Raw genomic sequence first — 22,280 nt, forward strand, 5'->3', positions numbered from 1 at the left:
TGGAAAGATGAAACACATGGAACGATACCCTTACAGGAGAAGGGGGTGTAGGCGAAATGGTGAATAGACGAAATGGTGAATAGGCGAAATGGTGAATAGGCGAAATGATGAATAGGCGAAATGGTGAATACGGGAAACGATGAACAGGCGAAATGGTAAAGAGGCAAAATGGGGGTACACCGTGTCTTTACACTTAGATGGATTGCCTGGGATAGGATTGGCCCCTGGCCTCCTCTGTTCTCATCCCATCTGTTTGATCTTTCCAGGTTGGTTTCAAGACGAGTCGGTTCTACTGGAGCATGCGCTACGTCAACAAACGAGCTCGCTATGACTGCAGCATCGTCGAGGCTGAAGGTCGCCCAGAGTTCATTGTCAAGGTCGAGGAGAAAGGTCACGACGTAATGACCTTGAAAGAACCTTCGCCAAAAGCTGTCTGGCTGAAAATCCTCGAGAAAGTGGAGAAGTTGCGCCGTGATGCTCAGTATGTGAAAGTCTTCCCATCATTCCTGTCAGGGGAGGATATGTTCGGCCTTGGCGAGCCGGCCATCATCAGGATCATTGAGTCGGTGAGTGACAATTTGGTGTATACCCTTGTATACGGACTTCTTTCTTGAAATTTAGTAATGTTGGTTGTCAAAAGATGGCTCTGCTGTATCTCTGGATGTCATTCGTATGCCAGCATGGGGTCCAGTCTGCAAATAGCAATATGTTGGTTGTCACTCTTCATGTCGGGACATGCTCAACCAAAAGCCTTCATGTCAGTAGTTTCGAAGGGATTCAAAGCCAAGAAAAATAGCTGGCAGTTAACTCGGAGCTAACTAAAGAAGGGATGGGCCTCATCAGAAAAAAGCCAATGACAACAACAATCTTGAAATAGCTTGGAATGTATAGGGACCCACAAAAATTGGGTCGCACGTCTGCAGACGCCCAGAAGGCCGTGTTGTCTTTCGGGTCATCATATTGTAATCACCCATGTGGTCGGTGTTGTTGTTTCTGATGTTCGCTCGATAACTAAGCTTATTATGATTATTCACCTGTGTGCATTGCCCCGAATTGTAACTGTGGTGAAAGTAGTACTGGCTCATGAACCGGACCCCTCCCTACCTGGCATGCTCATTACCCTGTTTATGATGACTCCGTTTCTCCGATCGGCTGTTTTCAAGCTCATTATTCGTGTTTACAGATGATTCAAAGATTTTGCATTCGGTGATGTTGTTATAAGCCGCGGTGAATATAACTTGATGTTAGCACCGATGGTGGTAATTTTTTAGCCTCGACTGTATGATAGAAACTAGATGATATCGATGAATTTATTGAGTGATAAATCAAAGAATATTAGCAGTATATGAAATTTGTGAACAGAACGTTGAAATAAACCCAATTTGAACTCGACCAGCAGGGAAACCCAAGTAGCAACTAGCCGAAAGTCAAACCCATGATCTTGCAATCTTTCCCACTCCCACGGCCTAACAACATGACACCCGTTTCATTACCTCTTCCTACTTCATGAGCATGTGACAGCATTAGGGTCTAAACATATCTTCCATTGCTCTCTATTTTCAATTGATATGTTCCCATGAATTCCTGTTCATCTCAGAACTAATTTCTATCTGCTTGCAGTTGCCCGGTGTGGAACTGTTGAAAGATTACGGATTCCGCTATGGGAGGTCGCCACTGATTGAGTTGCCCCTAGCCATCAACCCCACCGGATGTGCCAGATCTGAACCAAAGTTCCGCACTCACTTCAGGAAGTAAGTTTGATTATCGTTGTTGTTACCAAGAGAGTCATGTCATAAACATTGTTGCCACGGGGGTAATGTCATAACAAGCGTTACCAAGGGAATAGCTGGTAGAGATGGGCTTAAATGTTTTGCTGAATTTCTAGTTTTCTGCAGTTGTTCTAACCAAAAAACAACAACGGCTGCAGGGTTGATTGTAAAGCTAATAAAATGAATATTTTTGTCCCTTCCAGTATCTAATCATTCATATCTGTATTTCTATTTGACCAAGGAATGTCTTCACACTTATGAATGAACTTCACTTTTCCAGACCCCACGCCCTCCAGTCCAGCTCCTCCTCACGATCTCTCCCCAGCACCGTCACAGGCTTCTCAGGTGACCTCAACTCACCCTACATGAAACAATTTGTACATTCCAAATCGCAGCAGTATCGCCGATTGAAGACCGAGTGGCAGAATAACGTCTATCTCGGACGTTCGAGGATTCAAGGCCTCGGTTTGTTTGCAGCGCGGGACCTGGAGAAACATACCATGGTGATTGAGTACATTGGGGAGTTGATCAGGAATGAGGTCGCGGAGAAACGTGAGAAGGAGTACGAGGCACAGGTAAGAAGGGGTTAAAAGTTTGATATCCGGTGTCTGGGTGAGACTCTGGGCCCTGTCTCTTTGTGTCACATGCCTTACTCCACCCATTTGTAGATGGGTACCTGTTAGAAATGCTCAGATTGTTGCACTGGTCTACTGAAATGTTTCAAGAGACACGGGGGGGGGGGATTGAATCCTCTATAGCAGTTGATATCAGACTATAAACTTGTATTACTACTGGTGTACCAATGGTTATCCCAGTACAAGTGTACCAATGGGTATGTCTGTACTAATGTACAAATAGGTAAACCAGACCTCTCTTATATTTGAATCCTCTGTGTTAACTTTCAGAATCGCGGTACCTACATGTTCCGTCTGGAGACTGATTTTGTCGTCGATGCCACATTGACCGGCGGTCATGCCCGCTACGTCAACCACTGCTGCCAACCCAACTGTGTTGCTGAGGTGGTGCCCTTTGAGAAGGAGAGCAAGATCATTATCATCGCTAACAGGCGGGTTGCACGAGGAGAAGAGGTAAGGCTGTGATAACCACTTACATGAAGGTACCACTGACAATTTGAGACGGACGCAAATAAGAAAATATGTGATTTAATACATCGGCATAAAGTCGACCATGAGCCAGTGAAGGGGTTGAGAATAAGATTTTTAATGGGTGTAAGTGTTTTAAAAAGTACCAATAATCTCCATCTATTTCAGCTCACCTACGACTACAAATTCGACTTCGAAGACGACCACAAGATTCCTTGCCTGTGTGGCGCAGTCAATTGTCGCAAGTGGATGAACTGAACAAAGATGCCAAAGATCATTTAAGATTTAGATCAATACTGATATGCCTGTGCTCCAATCGGTCTAAAAGCTCTCGGGCTACATACATAGGCAGCCATGCTATGCATCAACCGTGATAGCATACATTCATTTACATTATGAGATTTTGACCAGTATCTTATCCTGATTCAAATCCTGAGGTTAAAATGGGGAAAATGTTTGCACCTCTATCGCGATTTCCAAAAATACAATGCCAGTGGGCATATGAAGAAATCAGGATATGGTTTATGGAACCTAAGTTGACTTATGCAGATTAGAGTACATGTATGTGTGCTGGAGATGTAGAGGTAAATACCTTCAGTTTAGTTGTTCAAATTGATCTTAAGTTATTTTTGCACTCGCCAATGTAAATAATAAATAAATTAGTATCGTCTAATTTGAGGTTTGAAGGTTAGGTTTGAACTCGGATGATTGAATTGGATCATCTGACTGCTGGTGTGTGGTGGATTTCTGAAGCAGTCAAGAATTGTCGGCCTTGGAATCTTTGAGTTGCCACAGCATCATTTGAGGAAATTCCATGACTGTTAGCTGATGAAAGTTGCAGTTGTGATGTTGTCCTGGTCATGTCTATAGTACTGGTATATGACTGAAGGGAGGAAAGTCAGTTGCTGTAAATCAGTCAGGAGTCGCAACAACTTCAAGGTCGATGTGCGTATACTTGTCTTATAATTCAATACTTACAAATGTTGCAGTTGTGATGTCTCCTGACTGTATTCACAGTATACGACAGTTTAGATTTTGTTATCTATCATTGTGATCAAGTTTGTTGGTCAGTCTGTCTCATTGCTTATAAACATAGGCGAATGTAACATTAGGTAATATTATAAATACAAACTATATCTCTTAATATATGTATATATCTATGTAAAACAGAAAGTTGTATCTGTGAAAAGTAAAGAACAAAGCAATAATTATTTTCATTTGTGAATTTTTTGATAACTTGACCAAAAAGTGTGCTGTATACTATATTGCATTTGCTGAACAATAAATGAGAAGAAACGTCATTTAAAATTGTTTGAAACTTTCGTGACATGTTTATTTTTACATCAAATTTGAAATTGTAAGTATTCATTTGTAAAATAGAACCATCCATTCATCATTGATATGTTATCATTAATTTTCATGATCTAAACTTAATATTCAGGAATATATTCTACTTACTGGTACTTTCCCAGCCAAAATGTCAGTAGTCTCTCAAGGTGTTAGCTGCCAGCTATAAGAATAGTCATAGAATTGGGTCTTTTTTGACAGTTGACTGGCGAATGGTCCTAGTGTGCACCATGCTTTATCTTAAATGGTCCCTAGTGTGCAGCATAGTCCCTAGTGTGCATCATAGTCCCTAGTGTGCACCATGCTTTTATCTTGACCAGTCCCTGGTGTGCTTCATCTGGACTTTCAAGGCTGACCACGCTACCATCATATTCTCATGGAACTACAGTAATATATGACGCAAAACACTGCAAGTCAGAATGGCTGTACAAAAGAGTGACCCAAGTTTCTTGGTAGAAAAAGTGCAGTTTCTGGGAAAGACTTTTTCATAATTTTGGAATTGTCCTCCTCAAAGTTTCTCTGATCTCATACATGTTAGTTTTTCAACCAATGAATGTGTTTTATGCAAAGTAGGTTGGCCCATTAAACAACATTTGAATAATCTTCTATTAATGTCCCGTTGTTGTCATCAATCATTAGTAAGGGGGAAATAATAGGTTCATTTTTGGTATGGGGAAATAATAGGTTCATTTTTAGGAAGGGGAAATGATAGGTTCATTTCTGGTATGGGGAATTAATAGGTTCATTTTTTGTGTGGGTGAAATGATAGGTTCATTTTTAGTTAGGAGAAAGCAGTAATATGGTCATTTTGGAGCCTTCATAACCCCAAACAAAAGGGTTGTGTCCATGTGTCTTGGTCTTGACAGTAAATGCTGTACACTGTGTTTAGGTCCTGAATCGGTCAGTCTATTCAATAGGTAAATGAATTCTGTCTTGGCCAAGACAATTCCATAAATTTGCCCCATGTTGACGATGAACTGTCTAGGGTGGTTCTTCTCCTGTATGTCTCCAGTCTATGTCTATGTCTGAATGTGTGTATTAATGTATGTCTTCGTGTACTGTGTATATGTAAAGGCTGTTCCAGTAAATATCCGACCTCTTATTTCATAAAATGGAAGACACCAATCCAAGATGGAGAGATTTTAGGGTGGGGTTATACATGTTACAAATATTAGGCAATCTTTCCAATACGAAGAAAATTCCAAACTTTTCGAAATAATAGGCTCGCAAAATGAAGGTCTTAACAGTATTGGTGCTCATACTGTTGTCCAAGCCTACAGGGTGAGACAATGATAGCTCTAATTCATAGCTTGTACCTGTGGGGTAAGTAAACAAAATGGGGAAGTCCTTCTATACTGTGTGAGTTACGTATTTGTGTTTGCTTGTTACTTACCCTTGAGCCTGATTCTGTGTAATTTATCATCAAATTTATGTTTAATTGTGTGATTTTGAGGTGTTTTTTTATGGAGCTTGAGTATTTGTAATGTACATAGTTTGATTATCTGGATGTTTCCCATTTCAGGACTTGTGTAATTGGGAGGGGGGATTTTCCTGGAACCGCCATGTATTCTATCTTGTACTTTCACCCAGTAATCTTCTCTGTACAGTGTACATGTATATGCTGTAAATGTTAAATGAAACAGTGGAGTTATCCTAGATTTACCATGTAGAATATTTCATAGTCGGTTTAAAATTCATGCAAATAAATGGACTTCATTTTGGATATATTTGAAACAATAAATTGTTTGGGTTGTTCCTTCTGTGACAAAAGCCTTGCTGCATTGGCTCCTCCAGAGCTTAATACAGTTCCAGTTGAGAAGTTCGGATTTTGATCCGTGTACGAGGTGATTTTTGTTTCCAGGCAAACCAGACACGTAGGCCTACTGCAAATGACAGTTCTGCATTTGGAGCATCCATAAGTATTAAGGTAGTGGGAAGGGATGGGCGTTTGTTGTTTCTGAGTATAGGGGTTTCTGTTAACTGTGCTTTAAGAGAGACTGGGCATGGTGCCAGTCTCTTAAATCAAAGTCAACAGACGACCATGCCATCCCGAGCTTCGCGCGATATGGACCATTCTGGGAAAACTCAATGAGTTAGGTATGCTCATCAGCATAATCTATTGTTAGCCCCTGCTCGATGTAATCTTGCGCAGTGTTGCTTCTGCCCACAAACATCGTGCTGGAAAACGTCTCGTACGAAGAAAGTCTGGCATGCGCCAGACTACTGTGATAAAAATTACCATTGCAGAGACTCTGTGACGTAGGCATATATTTTTTACAATTAAAAATGCTCTCAAAACACGGTATGGAATGATTATTTATTAACATTTCCTGAACTATATACGTTCTAATTATCATTTTACATAAATAGGTCGGCGTTCGGTCGCGTGCTTTTCTTTCCTCGTGACAATATACAGCAAAATAGTCACAACCCCACAATCGCGCTTTTAGTCCGTGATAAGTCCATGTTTCGCCAGCTTCGTTATTTTGCCGCTACGCGGCGCGTTGGGTCCTCGCGTCCAGCCATCAATGTTAATGGCATTAGAAACATAGTACCTTTCAGGCTGAGAACAAAGACACAATACAATTTCAATGACAATAGTTTTATTAAATGTTTATTTACAAGTGCTGAATACTGATATGGTAAATCATTGTTACAGATTAATATGTTGATATACATTAAATCATAAAATAAGAACTGCTAACGGATCTAGCTCTGGGAGCTGGCTGCTACAGGGACCCCTCTGATCTGCTGTGCAAGCCTTTCTTTCAAAAGATGTCTTTCCTGGCTTCACTTATAAAAGTATCGCCCTATGTCGTCTACTGACCCGTCACAGTTCATTGAGTCAACTTTGATTTGACCAATTTTTCGTCACTTGAAAGAGCACCGACAATCCTGACTACTGGATATAGTATATACGAAAGCCCATAAAGGCTTATTCCAATTTCGAATAAGCCTTCTGGGCTCTCTTAATACGACTGTCAATATTCACAACCCTGATTAATCCTGAATGACCTTACTGCCACGGTGAGGTCATGACGAAGCACCTCCCGCGTGGTCGTGGTCTTGCAGTTCGTGAAATGCCGGTGGGTTGCTAGACGTGACGATTGGTTGAAGTTTCCCTGTAACTTTGTCCTTAGCAAGTTGTGCTCCTTTTACACGTTTCCACTTCATGCGACGGTTTTGGAACCAGACTTTTACCTACAAAGACAGATTTGAAAAGAACGTGTCAAGAATAGATGTGAGATTTAGAAACACGAATAATAATCATGAACGTAACCTTGTTCTCCTGCACAAGAGGAAAAGCGGACTGGGGGACGAATATAGTGTCATTTGAACGCTTTAAGCCTTAAGGAAATAAAACCAAGGGTTAAGAGCTGTAGAGTGAACGTAAAAGTTATGTTGAGAAGCACCTTCGATGGATGACCGAGGGTAACCGGGTATCGCCATGCCAAAATATCCTTGACATACAGTTCCATCTTCTAGTTGGGACAGCTTCTGTCCGACTTCACAGCAATTCATATATCTATACATAGTTCCATCGTCTAGTCGGGATAACTTCTAAACGAATTCGCATCGATAATGGAACATATTTACGGGCATCTAACGTCTTGTACGACGAAAGCATGAACGAGTGATGTTCACACCCGGGTACAAACGTACAATCAAAGGTAACAAGCCTGTAGTAAAGTGCGGCAATGTTGCGAACCACCTCCGACCTTGGTAAAGGAACGCTACATGAGCCGAAGTGATGAGAAAAACAGATGTTAAAACACGCGAGATGTCATCAATCAGGTGATCAACAACAATGATCGTCTGCTTCAAACTTGTCGGTGCTAAATCTGATACGCCAGAAGTAGATTTTCACAACCGCTACACCTTCAATCGGTCTCTATTTCAATCTATCTTTATGACCAGTGTAGAAGTAGAAAATGTCCCAAAGGAAAATTGTCCAGCCATGACCCCCAATAGCTCCATTGTTCCCCGGAAGTCTATCCCGGGACATTTCAAACTCCGAATAGAACAATAACGTACATGTACATGAATAGGGCACTTTACGTGGACACGTTTTATAAGGCGTCCCTTTCACATCGTTTTAATTTACTTTTTCCAGAACATAACTCGAATATTGCTTAATTTAACCAATTATCAAACAACTAGTTATGAAAATAGTTACATGTTTTATCAAAATATCACCATGTTTTCCGACGCCGCACGTGCTGGCAAAGGTGAAACGGGTCACGACACTCGACTGCTTCGAAAATACCCCGGGAATCGTAACTCGAGAAACATGCCAGTAATGCTAATACAAATATTGAGAAGGGCTAATTGTTCATATTAAAACAAGTGAGGCATTTGATATGAAAACAACGATGCGGGAGAGAGTTGGTGTGGTTGGAGAACTCCCGACGAAGCCTCCTGCAACATGAGAAGGCTACACTCCGGACGCAGTGGACCGGCTTCGTCCTCTCGCCCGGAGATCCAATTAGGAAGACACAACGGACTGCCCCGGGAGTCTATAGGAAATGCATTCCCGACTCAACTCAGAAAAAATAGATATTGTTTTCGAGTATCACCCTTATAATTTCAGGTTTTAAGTTGATGTTGCCAGTAGGGCTCCATGCCCTGATGTGATGGCATGATTTGGCCCGAAGCAACCATTAGATTTTTTATATAATAATCCGATACCTCGCGCTTTATAGGAGAAGCTGCCAGCGCGGGAGACTCCTTTGACACCTCATAAGGTCTAAAATGAAATGTCGGATACTATCTCAGATCAAAATAAAGTTCGACGTGACCAATCCCAACTACATAAGCAACCACACTAGTGGTTGTTCGTGTGAAACTGGTCAGGAATTCAGGAATTTCGAAATGTTGGGTGGTTTTCTATATTTTTATTTCATCTCAATCACCGCACGCGTTGCTTTTCTTCATTCTGCAACGGTGCCTTGTCTTTGGGAAGAAAATGTCGCGGTTTCCTCGCACTGCAGAATGTGTTTTTCGAGTAAACCTTTTTTAATGCGATTGTTCCGTTAGTGGTATACTTAGTACATTGTCCTTAAAATCACCGAGAGTGGTATTTTCTTAAGAGAACTGAACAAGTTTCCCATGTGAATTTTCGGGCCAAGTTTTCCGTGTTTTTTCCCAAAGACATCGACTTACCTGTCGTTCAGTTAGGTCCAAAGCGACGGCAATCTCGTATCTCCGTAATCTCGTGAGGTAGTTGTGGATAGCAAATTCCTTCTCTAATTCCTTGATTTGTGATTTCGTGAACGCTGTGCGCTCCTTCCGCGGTTTCGTTGCTAGGTCTAATTGGTATGAACTGTCTGAACTACTGGAACCTGCGATGACATGAATAAAGAAGGCTTTTTATTGAATACTGTATCATATGGCTTGTGGACGATATCATAACAATCAATTTAATCACCTTGTTTTCTCTTTCCCCTTTTCTCGTTGGTTATGACATGTACGAAATCAACAAAGAGTCGGATCGTGCAGAAATATTAAGAAAGCAAAATATCTCTACGAATTCTGAGAGAAGCCTTATTACATAACTGATGCGGTCAATCAACACGGCTTATTTACTCCACCTACTTAAGGCGATTTCCACCTTTCACCTGTCTGCGCGTGCCCTTTGAACATACACCTTCAGGTCTCGGAATCAACAGATAAACATACTTAAGGGATTACCACACCAAGCTCGAACTAATTTATAGGCTTCTCAATTAACCCCTTAGGCTTCGACGCCGACTTTTCTTCTGACTTTTCTTCTGAAAATCTTTGGAAAGCTTTTGATCCGTCGCGGATCAATCCGAGTTAGTTCCGAAGTGCTTGCTTTGAACATCGGAACTCCTCGGGCTCCTCCGCGAGGCATCGTTCTGGTCGTGATTATGACGTCATCATTTTTATGTTTTCTGGCTTTATCTTCCCAAATATTTCCTAAGAAGCCCTCAATGCCTGCCAGAGATTGCATAGCATGAAGGTATTTGCTACCCCGACGGCCATGCCAACAGCCATCCTCGTGCAGTTTTGACAAAGTGTGCGAAAATTTTAACGGCTTTACGGGACCAAAAGACTAACCATCCATATCCACTATCGATATAGGCCTAGGAGGGTCTCTCACCGCATTGACATCCGGATAGGCGCGGCACAGTCGTGACCCATCTCATGATGTCCACATGCCCCTTACACAGTTTTATTAAGTGATGGCATAATCGGCCTGACATTGAATGAAAACATGAGATCATTACGGCCGACCAACCACGCCACCACAAAAATAAATATAACGGAACATTGTAACAAACATGGCGTCACAGTATTTGTTGTGTACTTCATGTTTATTTCGCCAACACCTGCCCTGTTTACCAACAGACAGTTAGCTCTGCCATGAGGCATGAGCTTGATTCCTCTCAGACGAGGCATTGAGGCTGAAGATGGCAAAAACTCAGCTTTGACGCCTGCCATCGAATTATACGCAGTGCGCTTCAGAAGAGGCAATGACATCACCGAAGACGAACTTTGTATCGAATCGTCAAAGTCTCCGTCGCATGCGTCTCTTGATCATACATGGAAACAAATGAACATATCAATAAGTGGTGCGACTCATACAGATTATTAAGATATGGAAGAAAAATTGTTTATCAACCGTCACAGTGACATCACGGTTGTATACATCCGTGGTGACACCGCTATACTTTTTTCGTAGCTAAATTATGACGCATTTTGTCCATCATGCTAATGCACTGAAATCCGAAACGACCAAAGTTGTTGACATCTGTTGCCGGCACCTGATTTTGTATCTGATATCAACGAGATATATTACAAGGTGCTGTCATCGGCTTCATCGAGTCGTGAACGCCATTTGTCACCTGACGGCAACAGACCCAGGCTGATTCAGGAGAGGATCAGGAGCAGCGACAGAAAGACATACGAAGTACCTCAGGGATTTCGTATACGCACATTTGCGTGCTATATGTTGTGCATTTCTATTAGTGTTTAGCCACGAGAATATTCGATATCCCGTTGAAAACTCTTTACCTAATCACCAAGATACTAATTAGTTCGACAAGTTAATTTGCATGTTGCTAAATCGTCCCCAGCGGGAAGAGGTGTTCTGACATACGCAACCAGCGGTTCGCAGGTAAAAAAAACGAAGGGGAAGACCAATTAAAAACCGATTTGCCGCTTCTATAGTGAGAAAACTTTGGTCGTCGCGCTTGCTGGGGGTTACTGTTGACGGGTCTGTTGATACAAATAGTATGTATCGTGCTCGGCCGGTACTGTGCGTTCATTGATGATAAATAATGAAAATTTCGTCAAAATTTGGCCGGTTCGAATCTATTTTATCAACAAATCACTCCTTAGGATTTGAAATTTGCTTGTGGATAACCTTTTACTAGGCTTTTCATTGACTTAGAAAAAGTTTGAACAAAAGTCATGAGGCCGTTAAGATTTGGCACATATAGTATATATTGTGCCCAACACTGTGTGTTTCCATTACAATGTAGTATTTACGCCAAATGAAGTGGGGATGAAGATAATCTATTTCTAGTATAGAATTTAGATATATGTTTCTATGGTCAACTATATGGATACATCCAAAAAAACACAGTTTACAGCCATAATCCTAGTTATCTACTTTACCCAGTAGTGGCTTATGCTACTCATGTTGTCACTGTAGTTTCGTGCCCGACGGATAAGAAATGGCGCAGGTTTTCCATGTGGCAGTCAGATCTCGCAGTTCAGCTGCTGCACCACAAGACCTGTTACCAGGTTTTCCCGAGGAATGTGAAGAAAGAGTAGTAAAGGTTCATAGACAAGCTGTTTTTTTAGGTCTGTAGCCTGAAAATAACTGTGTATAGACGATATTCATGTCCCTCTGTATTTTTGTTTATCGGATATTCATATCGTTTTATTGCCTTAGGCTGTGATATTCACTACAAAGAAAGACATGATGACATACCAAGTCTTGCAAATGTATTACTTCAAACTCCTCCAGTCACCTTAATACATTTTATGAATGAATTTTTTTCTCTTAACTTACCATTTGATTTTGATGTGTCGATCCCTGTAGCACCTAAAGCCAGTTGTTGTTTCATGGACCCGTTCACATCCAACGTATTACTATTCATCACATTATTACAATAGGAGTATGACGTCATACCGTTGACATTCGCTGACGTAGCACCGTAATCTGCGACACCACGTAAGCCATTGTCCGTACACGTATTTAGAGTCTGACCGGAACACGCACTGCCGTAATTGTAAGTGTCTCTCGAAAAAAGTCCTGTAGAATTTGCAATATTACTACACGATGACGACATTGACGTAGTATGGGGTAGTCCCCATTCTGACATGTTGTTTGACCCGTGGTAGCCCAGACTGCTTCCCCCGTAGACGGACGGAAGAGGGGATGGCAGGGGGGACGAGCTGTGTTGGAGGTGCTGAAGGCTTGTGTAGTTCCCTGAGATAGGGTGGGGGTAGTGGTGAAGTGTTGGCGGGGGATTCATCCCGTATACTCGTTGCTCCATCATTGGTATAGCGTGACCGTCGAAGGTGGGTTTTCTACTCCTCGTCTGACGCCTAGACGTCACAAAAGAGCTGGAAGTGAAAAAGCAATTGGTTCATATCAGAGTCTTTCGAACAACTGCTCATACGAATCCCTTCTACCCAGGCAAAGAAAGTGTTACGCACTCTGGTAGAGTTAATGAGCATCATGGTCAATGGGGCTATATCAGAGGCGTACAGTAAAGTGATCATATCAAAAATAAAGTACCAACAGCTTCACTTGGCCAGATTATATAGAGATGAGTTTCTAGTCTTTGAAGGTAGGGTCTTTTACTGGGACATTCTCCCAAGAACAGCCAATGTGATAAGAAGAGCAGGCATTGACATCCAATAACTCTTATTATCATAATATGCACAAATACATGTATGATGATAATAATCTAATACAATATAATAGTAGTAATCATCAAGTCACTTACCTCAATCAAAGACGCAACAGTAATGTTGATGATGATGATGATGACGATAATTATACTGATAATCAAATTCAAAATAATCTCCAGACCAAAAAGCTCATCAACTTCTGGTGAATCTCAGAGTTAAAATCCTCGCATATATCAACCTGGGCTTTTCTCATCTTCTGACAGATCAAGCAACTCGAACCTGCTCAAGTAATCAATCCAGACATTCTAGTAATTGGGATGGAGAGTACTCGACGCTTATTGGCCAGTTCCTTAATTGATTGACAGGTGCACGTGGCAATAGACAACCAACTGGGTTCTGTGAACTATGGAACAGAACGCAACATCAGACCATCATCTGAGGCTGAAGGGTACTTGCGAACCTCATTGTAGATTTTGCCAAAATAGTGTTCAGTTGCTAATGTTTTTTTCTGATATAGAGAGGTTTAAAAACTAAAATTTAGGTGCATATCCTCTATGCAGTACGTCAAACAGAGTAAGCACTAACGAAAACCTTCTGAGCTCGCCTTATCTTTTCTGTGTTTCCCCGTCTATTTCGTTCAACGTAATGAATACATTCATGACTGTGATCAACGATTTTCGTCTGACTCCCTTTTTGAAGAGAAGGTGAGAAAAGGTGATTGGGAATCAGGCAATTTTTTTACTGGAGTATAAAGAAATGAAAGGCGGATGGCAGGCCCGGTAAATGTAGCCCCCCTTAAGAATTAATCCTGCCCTTCTTTTCATTGACGGATTCAGGTAACTTGCTATGGAGACCAATAACAAACGCGTACAATCAAGGCTCTGAAATATTGCCCACTTTCTTTCTGGGGACAATATTTCCCATAACAGCTCCCGCTTTGCGCGGTGATGTTCTGAGAGGTACCTTTTTATAGCGCAACAGTAGCCTCTGTTCATCAACACCTCCGTATCTTGACAACCATGGTTGGCAACGACCCGTGAAATTACGCGAGACTTTCAGAGATCTGATATGATAAAGAAGACCAACATGTGCGCGGAAGTTTTCGCGCCAAATATTTTACATCAGATTTTGGTTCGCGTTGTGTGGGATTTAGGTGACGAGGAGGAAAATGTGCCGATTTCTCTCCATGCGCCTCTTCGATGTAGCAACAGACTAAATGCTGATCACTAATAACGATTTCCGCAAGTGTTGTGAGTTGGTTTTCGACATGTCAGGGAAATTCTATAGTTACATTAATTAATTTTGGTGAGATTTTCGTTGCAGTCTGAAATATGTGTACTTGAGTTTGTTAAATTCGGGTTCAGGAGTTTTCGAGTAAAAAATTATATTGATAATAATGATAATAATAATACTGATAAAAGTATATGTACATGAATGAATAAAAAAGTAAATGAAAAGATAAAAAATGGATACAGGAGGAGTCGAACCCCTGATCTCCAGGTCGAAAGTCCAGCATTCTAACCGTTGAACCACAGCGGTCTTTTATGTTATGTTGGAGATTTTCCAGTCCTTGGCTGTAATAGCCAAGCTATGGCGATATGAACCTTGTGTGAAATAGAGCGACATTTTGATTTCACACAAGCTTCAGATCACCGTGATGTTGATTCGTTGAGAATTTTTTTGTGGTTGCACTTTGATGGAGGACCTGCCAGCAACAAATTATACTTGTTTTTAAGCAAACGTTGCCTCTTTTTTGTGGGAATCCATGTTTTAATTACATTGTGCTAGCTTATAGGTAAGGAATCTGTAAGCACTTCTGCCAAGAAATTCGAAGGAAAAATCATCAATATAATATTATGGGGCAATTATAGATTGACAGGGGGACCGAGGTTGGGACCCTTTTTCTGTCCTGTCCTGCAGTAGATTGGCTGGGGGATTTCGGCACACCCTTGACTAGAAAACTTAGAAAATCCAACTGGAAAAATTGTTACATTTCGTGCCATATTGGATCATTGCACTCAAGCCGAAGAGAAAAATACCGAAAATCCATAGATTTACCCAGCAGTGACGTAATCAACCTAATCATCGACGAAATCCCCTTACCTGGTGACGTCATCCGTAATGAACAAAGTGGCTCCCGATGTGAGAAATCGTCTGCCGCTTATGACGAGAAGAGAATTCTGGAACCTGAGGGGAGGAAAGTGTGGCCAACACATGTGAGGGGTATAGAAAACTAAACCCCTTTTATTGTGTCATTAGACTTTTAAAGGGAAAATGATCATCAGAATATGCAAAAAATAAACTACTGTTAACAAAACGGAGATACAACAGAAGAATTATGTTGGGCCTACGATCTTTTATCTTTTCGGACAATAGTCATGCGCTACGAGTCAAATGGCGGTCTTCAAGTTTATCATATACACAGTTCCGGGACTTGGTTGTATTCAGTGATTAATAGGTTCCGCGTACATGTCTGGATAGTTTCGATGCACTGTGAGAGACAGGCAAGACCCCTACTGCCAACTTCGTATAACACCTTGCTCCTGCCTATAGTATCCCTTTAATATCTAAGGGAGGGGGCTACACCATAGCTAGGCTTTGTATTCATCAAGAGGATATCCATGTATATAAAACGCTTAGGTCATTCAATGGATATACGTGTAAATTTGGAGAGCTAAAGCCAAAACTACATATCTTTTTTTATACTGACAGTCCCCCAAGTGGAAAATGGTGCTTTTTAAATGTCATGCCCAATTGGCAGAATGTTTTCTTTAACTCGTGTTTACCCCAATCCAAACACACAATTAATCTAGATCCAGATATGAACAGAGGTACTCGCCCTTAATTAATCTAATTAGTGAGAATCGGGCGTTTAACAGATGCAGCATCGGTGTTGGATTGGAGCTAAGGAGAGGATGAACCTCTTGCAAGAGGAGGACTCACGAATTCCTGTACCGATTGATCAATCAAGATCGGGCTGGATTGGTCAGCCATCCAAAGTGCGCACCAATGTGATTAGGTCTGGTCTGGTCTGGTTCGATGTGGTCTATAAAAAGTTTACTCTCTTTACTAGCTCCTAGCTCTGTTCACCATCCCAAACGTGGTCCTCCCCAGCATATAAACGACATGGAGCCACGGTAAATCCTTATGTATTTAGTGTCACATCTTCACAAGTCTTCGTCACTGTCAGGTACCCCCATCTAAGCTAAGAAATTGGAACTAGGCATTTGCGTAAAATTTAAAATATCGCCCGTTTTTAGGGCGGGGGACGATTTACAGCTGGGACCCATGAACCAGCTCCCGCAGATCCGTCATTCATCAAGTCAAAGCAAGTGTGAACCTGGTTTAATCATGCAGTTTATCTTAACTATACCTATCGAGTTGTTTATATACCCGTCAGTTTCTTGCGGCATTGCTCCCATGGGTACGTCTTGTATACGTTCCATGTAGTACTGCTGGTCCACGGCAGGGAGCGTGGGAGGAAAGATACCAGAACCTGGCTACACTGCCGTCTTGCCCACACGATGTGAGAGCCGATGTGACTGCCATTAAGTCAGCCTCGACTCTGGCTGCGGGCCTGGCTGCTCATTTGTCAGGCCGACAGGGCGACAGAGAGGAGACTGTCAATGACAGAATATTATATATACATGTATCAGTTAACCCTCTTGCATTCAGTCAAGACATGTTGCATGTATGCGCGTTGATCGTTCTGGTGCGTTATTCCGTCCCATAGCAGGCAGTTGAAAGACACCAGTCTTTGCCCAATACACTGTCTATTGTCTTTAAATAAAGACCGCTCGCACCTCGGCCTTAATCTCCATGGTCTATTATCTTATATCAAAAGGTCATCCGGGCATATCTTGTTAACATCTACCACTACGAAACATGGTCTTTCGAGGACAAATCACAACCAGAATGAATAGACAAGTTCACTCTCAAGGGCGACTGGTCTCACATCCATCAGGCATAAAAACGTTGGTTCTATGGTGGATCCGTACTCAGGATATTCATGAGAACGACTTTAACGCCACTTTTACCGATAGGGTGACATGGACCGCTTCACCGCTGTATAATCTCCAGTGTTTTCATAACTGAAGCCCCAAATTTCAAACAAGGAGTTGTCGCCAATCCTTTTGAGGTCTGTTTGAATATTCTCTGTAACCGATCGTCACTGATCACACAACTCAGTCAATATTTGAAATCAATATCAGCATCATGTTCTGTCTAAAAGCTTGAGGTTGATTGCTCTGCTTGTTGACACACACTGAAACACTTTGAGATTATCTGATAGGTAAAAAGAAAAGACTTAAGTGGATCTCAACCTTCTCAACCGCAGAGAACGCCATTTTGCTTCCAGGAAAATAATTTCACCAATTTATTTCTCGTCGCAGTATTGATGAATATGAATACTAATTAGTTTAAAAGAAATTTGAATGTTTTCAAACTTGTCACGTGTCATTCAATCAAGGATGAACTTGACAAGAGCAACTACGTGCGATTCACGTCGATCTCACTCTTGACTTCTCTCGGCGCGTTATGTTTTGAAGCTGAAGCCAATCAACAAACTGGCTCGTGACACGTGACACGTCAGGCTGCCGCCCACCCACTCAAGCAGCGCATTTCTGAGTCTGCCTCGTGATTGGCCAAAAGTGGCTACACACTGTGGCCACCTATTCAGAGCGTTCATTATACGTAGAACAGCGTACATCACAGATTTTGATCGCTTTTCAAACACGAAATTTATTGAAATTTATTCAAGTATTGGATTTAATCTGCTGAGTGCATAATAAAAATCAAGTTTGTGTAGTTTATGAATGGGACGGACAACTCATATGACATGTTAGGCTGCCTTGAACTGATCAGTTTATTCCAAAGTGCGCCACCTTGTAGGATTATATTAGGCCAGTGACATGAGAAACACGACATCGTGACAATGTGAATCGTATGTGAACCCGACCGCAAATGTCGCAATGGTCGACGAGGGTGTTCTATCTCAAATGAAAATTGTCTCCATTGTCAAATGTTGTCATGGATCATGAACGGGGCCTTATGATAAAAATGTACAAACAACAACCTCATTTGTGAAACTTTCCATTCTTTATATGATATGTTCAGGTCAAATTCAAATGTTCATCTTACTGACACAATGGTGTCTTGATCTGTCGATATACAAACATTTTTGAGAGATGTTCTACAAAAGATTGTTCAGCAGGCTCTAACTCCGGTGACAGAAGGCTCTGTTGTGAGGCTAAGGTATGGGTCTACTGAGACTCTTGACCTTCAAGCGCAAATCAATCATTCTTTCCCGGAACACTCTATCCAAGGGCATTTAAAACTGTTACACGTATTCATCCTGATATATGAGTGCCCTTGATCCACAGTTAACTTTCGTCTCCATGGCGGCCTCGTCCCGTTGGTTGGAGAAGTAGGATAGGGGACTTGTTACATCGATGGAATGATGCCGCGAGTCAGTCGCTTGGAATGCAATTGGTCATTCTATCTGAAGATAAAGTTAAATATATAAGTTTTTGTTTTGCGGGGGGGGGGGGCTGCCCAGGAGCACACTGACAGATTAAGGATAATAAAAACTATGGTGGTCATTTACCATCTGTTTGCCTTCAACACCAGCATCCATCTAGTTTGATGCGTGCCGCCATGATTGCACGATTGGATCACTTTTGCTTGCATTGGGATATGCAAATGGATCTACGCTATATTTCTCATTCAAATGACGTGGGTATCTAAGTATGAAAACTTTGTAAGCAATTTCGTCGTATTCTTACCGGTTCAAACTTAGCACTGCGTCCTCGTCCTTGTGCAGACCGACACCAACCATTCTCGCTACCACATCTCATAGGCCGGCCTCATGGTACATCACCGCTGAAATGACGAGACAAATAAAGGTTAAGGACAGAGTCAAGATCAATATTTCCTTTCAATCATTTTAAAAAGGCATATCCTCCGGTAAGACACTCACAATGTGAATTTTGATGTTGAGTACTTGATTCAAGCCAGTAATGCACGGTGCCCGCTGATGGGCTCCCAAAATCTGCAGCACACCAAGTAGTATACTCATGCTAGGTCCTTATGCCCTTAAATCGGAGGAGGCCCTATGAAAACTTTAGACTAAAAGCATCTCCAACCACCTCAGCGTCTTTCCTCAGTCAAGTTATTAGTTACCATCGTATGCCTTAGAGGGGGCAGATGGAACTGTTTAAACAAGAAGTCTTTCCAACAGCCACGAGTATCTCTTCGAAAACATCTCAGCAACACGTTCGACCCAGGTAATCTGTCAGCTGGCTGACGAGTAGGTTGGGAATTGTGTGTGATCAGTTCTCTCAAAGACACCGGAGACACGGATTAAAATATTGTGTTTAACTTTATAGGCTAACAAATGCAAGCACTTCCAATGAACCCCCTACAAGAGACGAGTGGCTCTTCGTCTCTCCGACTTTGACACCCTGCTACGAACATATCAATAGATCAGCCAGCGGTCCTTTGTGTCGCCGCGTGGGATACGCCCAGTGGAATTGTTTGCAAAGTCAGGGAACCACGATCTGACATCCACAACCAGCGTATTCCCTATTCATGCCAGTTATAGTCGGGTGCTACACCGCAGTCGGGATCGTGGAGCCAAGTGAATAATTGTTTAGATTTGAAATACATTATTCTAAAATGATATGACATACAAGGTACAACGGTCGCAAGACACATCAATCACAAAAATAAACAAGTCCCGCCTTATCAAAAATAACACCGGGAAAATTATGTCAGCACTTCGAGACCATCAACATCATCGTAGATGTTGTCTCTGTGACCAAGACTTGGGTCTTTAATTTCTGAGGGCAAATTGTACTGGATTAGAGATGGCAATTGATATCGCAAGTGAACATGTACATGAAATACAATGATGCACATGATCCGTGAAGTAAGCCTTTGTCTAGTTTTTCTACGAAACCATTGTTTTCAACCTGCGATCTTTCCGCAGTCAGTTTATTAATTATTTACCATCGTATGCCTTAGAGGGGGCAGATGGACCTGTCTAAACAAGAAGTCTCTCCAACAGCCACAAGTATCTCTTCAAAAACATCTCAGCAACACGTTCGACCCAAATAATCTGTCAGCTGGCTGACGAGTAGGTTGGGAATTGTGTGTGATCAGTTCTCTCAAAGACACCCAAGACAAGGATTAAAATCTTGTGTTTAACTTTATAGGCTAACAAATGCAAACACTTCCAATGAACCCCCTACAAGAAACGAGTGGCTCTTCGTCTCTCCGACTTTGACACCCTACTACGAACATATCAATAGATCAGCCAGCGGTCCTTGGTGTCGCCGCGTGGGATACGCCCAGTGGAATTGTTTGCAAAAGTCAGGGAACCACGATCTGACATCCATAACCAGCGTATTCCCTATTCATGCCAGTTATAGTCGGGTGCTACACCGCAGTCGGGATCGTGGAGCCAAGTGAATAATTGTTTAGATTTGAAATACATTATTCTAAAATGATATGACATACAAGGTACAACGGTCGCAAGACACATCAATCACAAAAATAAACAAGTCCCGCCTTATCAAAAATAACACCGGGAAAATTATTTCAGCACTACGAGACCATCAACATCATCGTAGATGTTGTCTCTGTGACCAAGACTTGGGTCTTTAATTTGTGAGAGCAAATGGTACTGGATTAGAGATGGCAATTGATATCGCAAGTGAGCGTGTACATGAAATACAACGATGCACATGATCCGTGTAGTAAGCCTGTGTCTCGCTTGCGACTGGAGTTTCTCACTGCGCAGTTCATTCTCTGCCCGACTGCACGACTTTTACTAAAATAAAAACCTATTAAAACCAATCAAGACCAATACGAAGCATAGATACCTCGCCCTACCTTCTGCTGCAGCAATTTTGACCTGATTACCGAAATATCGAAGGCATTTTATGTTTGAAATCGGAGAAAGTGTTCTGGTGATCTTCTACGCAGTTCACACTCCAACTGACTGGCGTTCAAATCAACCGCGACCGATCATGACCGAAGACAATACATTTCGCGTCACACCATCCGGGCACTACCCCGCTACCAGGCTTAGCGCTCACTTGAACATTAGGTTTCATGAGCTAGAGTCTTTTGTTCTGTCAAAGGATCAATTAACTGGTATTGTCAAAAATGTGGGATTGGCCTAGCATACATACATGTGTATGCGTACTGAGCTGTGGTCACGGAAAGACATTAGGCAGGTTTCGCGAACCAAACGAAGAGGTACAAACTGCGAAGTTTGCGTCATGTAAATGCATTTGATCGACGAATGTTTAACATTTCTCCGATTGCTTTTCCTACCAAATATAACAGTTCCGTTGGTCGTCGTTCGCCCGGCTAGCGAGACCTGCCGAATGTCACAATCGTACGACATATGATTGTCAAGTTTGATGCTATCAGTGGACTAGACTCATATGCAGTCCATATCGTCATCCTGGTTCTCCTGCGTCTATCGTTGGACAAGACGAGGCCGGCCATTTGCGTCCAGAGTGTATCAGTAGAAATGCAGCGATTTGGATATTAGAATACTATAGCATTGTGACAATGGAACCAATGATTCTGTAATTCATTCTTCATTTTGCTACTGCTCTTCAAAGCACTTGCCCCGACACCGGGCGATTCCTGAGGTCCGAAGACATTGTTTCCTGCGGATCAGAAGAATCGCCTATAGAGGAACTGTGGCAGGACTTTCCTTTGTCTAAGCGGCAAGGCTTTGGAATGAGCTCGGTGTTGACATTCAGAATGCTAAGACTGTTACCATTATCAGGCGTGGGCGAATGACCCAACAACACCCGAAACTACCACTCCTTTTGAAGTTCATAATCAAGCAACAAAATTCGATTGAATGCGTTACGGCATCACGTTACATTTGGCGGTGGCTATGATAGTAAGATGGTGAAAAACACCTAAACTGCTAGAACCAGCTTATTACGAATCACTCCAAAAAACGAGGTCTGTAAAGTCTTTGGTCTGTAGAATAGACCCTGCCGTTTTTCCCGACTGTACGCGATAACGTGCCCGTTAACAGCACGTAACATCTATTTTAAATTGCGTTTCCAATGTGATTGCATTAGGACAACCCATTTGCGTCGTATCACTAGAAAGATCCGATTTCCCTGATTCTGCAGGA

At 42.0% G+C, this 22,280-nt stretch overlaps 2 protein-coding genes and 1 long non-coding RNA gene across 19 annotated transcripts in view; 1 reads left to right on the plus strand and 2 right to left on the minus strand.

The window, feature by feature from the left end:
• The window catches only part of LOC135497913 (histone-lysine N-methyltransferase 2C-like), a 50,717-nt gene extending 44,767 nt beyond the window's left edge, over positions 1-5,950 (plus strand). For all 16 annotated transcript variants that reach the window (XM_064787919.1, XM_064787926.1, XM_064787928.1 and 13 more), the window contains 5 exons: positions 267-566; positions 1,621-1,751; positions 2,050-2,344; positions 2,675-2,857; positions 3,041-5,950. In XM_064787919.1, the coding sequence (XP_064643989.1) occupies positions 267-566; positions 1,621-1,751; positions 2,050-2,344; positions 2,675-2,857; positions 3,041-3,130 (999 nt within the window). In that variant the 3' untranslated portion in view covers positions 3,131-5,950. The remainder of the gene's footprint in view (positions 1-266; positions 567-1,620; positions 1,752-2,049; positions 2,345-2,674; positions 2,858-3,040) is intronic.
• A 1,302-nt stretch (positions 5,951-7,252) lies between these two features.
• Positions 7,253-13,695, minus strand: LOC135498347 (homeobox protein Hox-A6-like). Its single transcript, XM_064788603.1, has 4 exons — positions 13,207-13,695; positions 12,264-12,820; positions 9,383-9,561; positions 7,253-7,420 (listed from the first exon to the last, which is right to left on the minus strand). The coding sequence occupies exons 2-4, from the start codon at positions 12,751-12,753 to the stop codon at positions 7,253-7,255; spliced, it is 837 nt and encodes a 278-aa protein (XP_064644673.1). The 5' UTR covers positions 12,754-12,820; positions 13,207-13,695.
• Positions 13,696-17,896: 4,201 nt separating this feature from the next.
• LOC135498234 (uncharacterized) lies at positions 17,897-21,186 on the minus strand. 2 transcript variants are annotated; one of them, XR_010449025.1, is made up of 3 exons: positions 21,005-21,186; positions 18,895-18,991; positions 17,897-18,611 (listed from the first exon to the last, which is right to left on the minus strand). It is a non-coding gene; the product is annotated as an uncharacterized LOC135498234 (long non-coding RNA). The 2 variants fall into 2 exon arrangements; XR_010449026.1 differs by having other exon boundaries at positions 20,995-21,186.
• Between the last annotated feature and the right edge of the window lie 1,094 nt (positions 21,187-22,280).

The sequence above is a fragment of the Lineus longissimus genome, chromosome 13, assembly GCF_910592395.1.
Source record: "Lineus longissimus chromosome 13, tnLinLong1.2, whole genome shotgun sequence".
Classification (NCBI taxonomy): Eukaryota; Metazoa; Nemertea; class Pilidiophora; order Heteronemertea; family Lineidae; genus Lineus; species Lineus longissimus.

Coding starts and splice junctions, on each gene's coding strand:
- LOC135498347 (XM_064788603.1), bottom strand. CDS start 12,753: ATGATGGAGCAACGAGTATACGGGATGAATCCCCCGCCAACACTTCAC. Junction 9,562..12,263: donor CGACACATCAAAATCAAATG/GTAAGTTAAGAG, acceptor ATGTCATCGCAG/GTTCCAGTAGTTCAGACAGT. Junction 7,421..9,382: donor TGGACCTAACTGAACGACAG/GTAAGTCGATGT, acceptor CTGTCTTTGTAG/GTAAAAGTCTGGTTCCAAAA.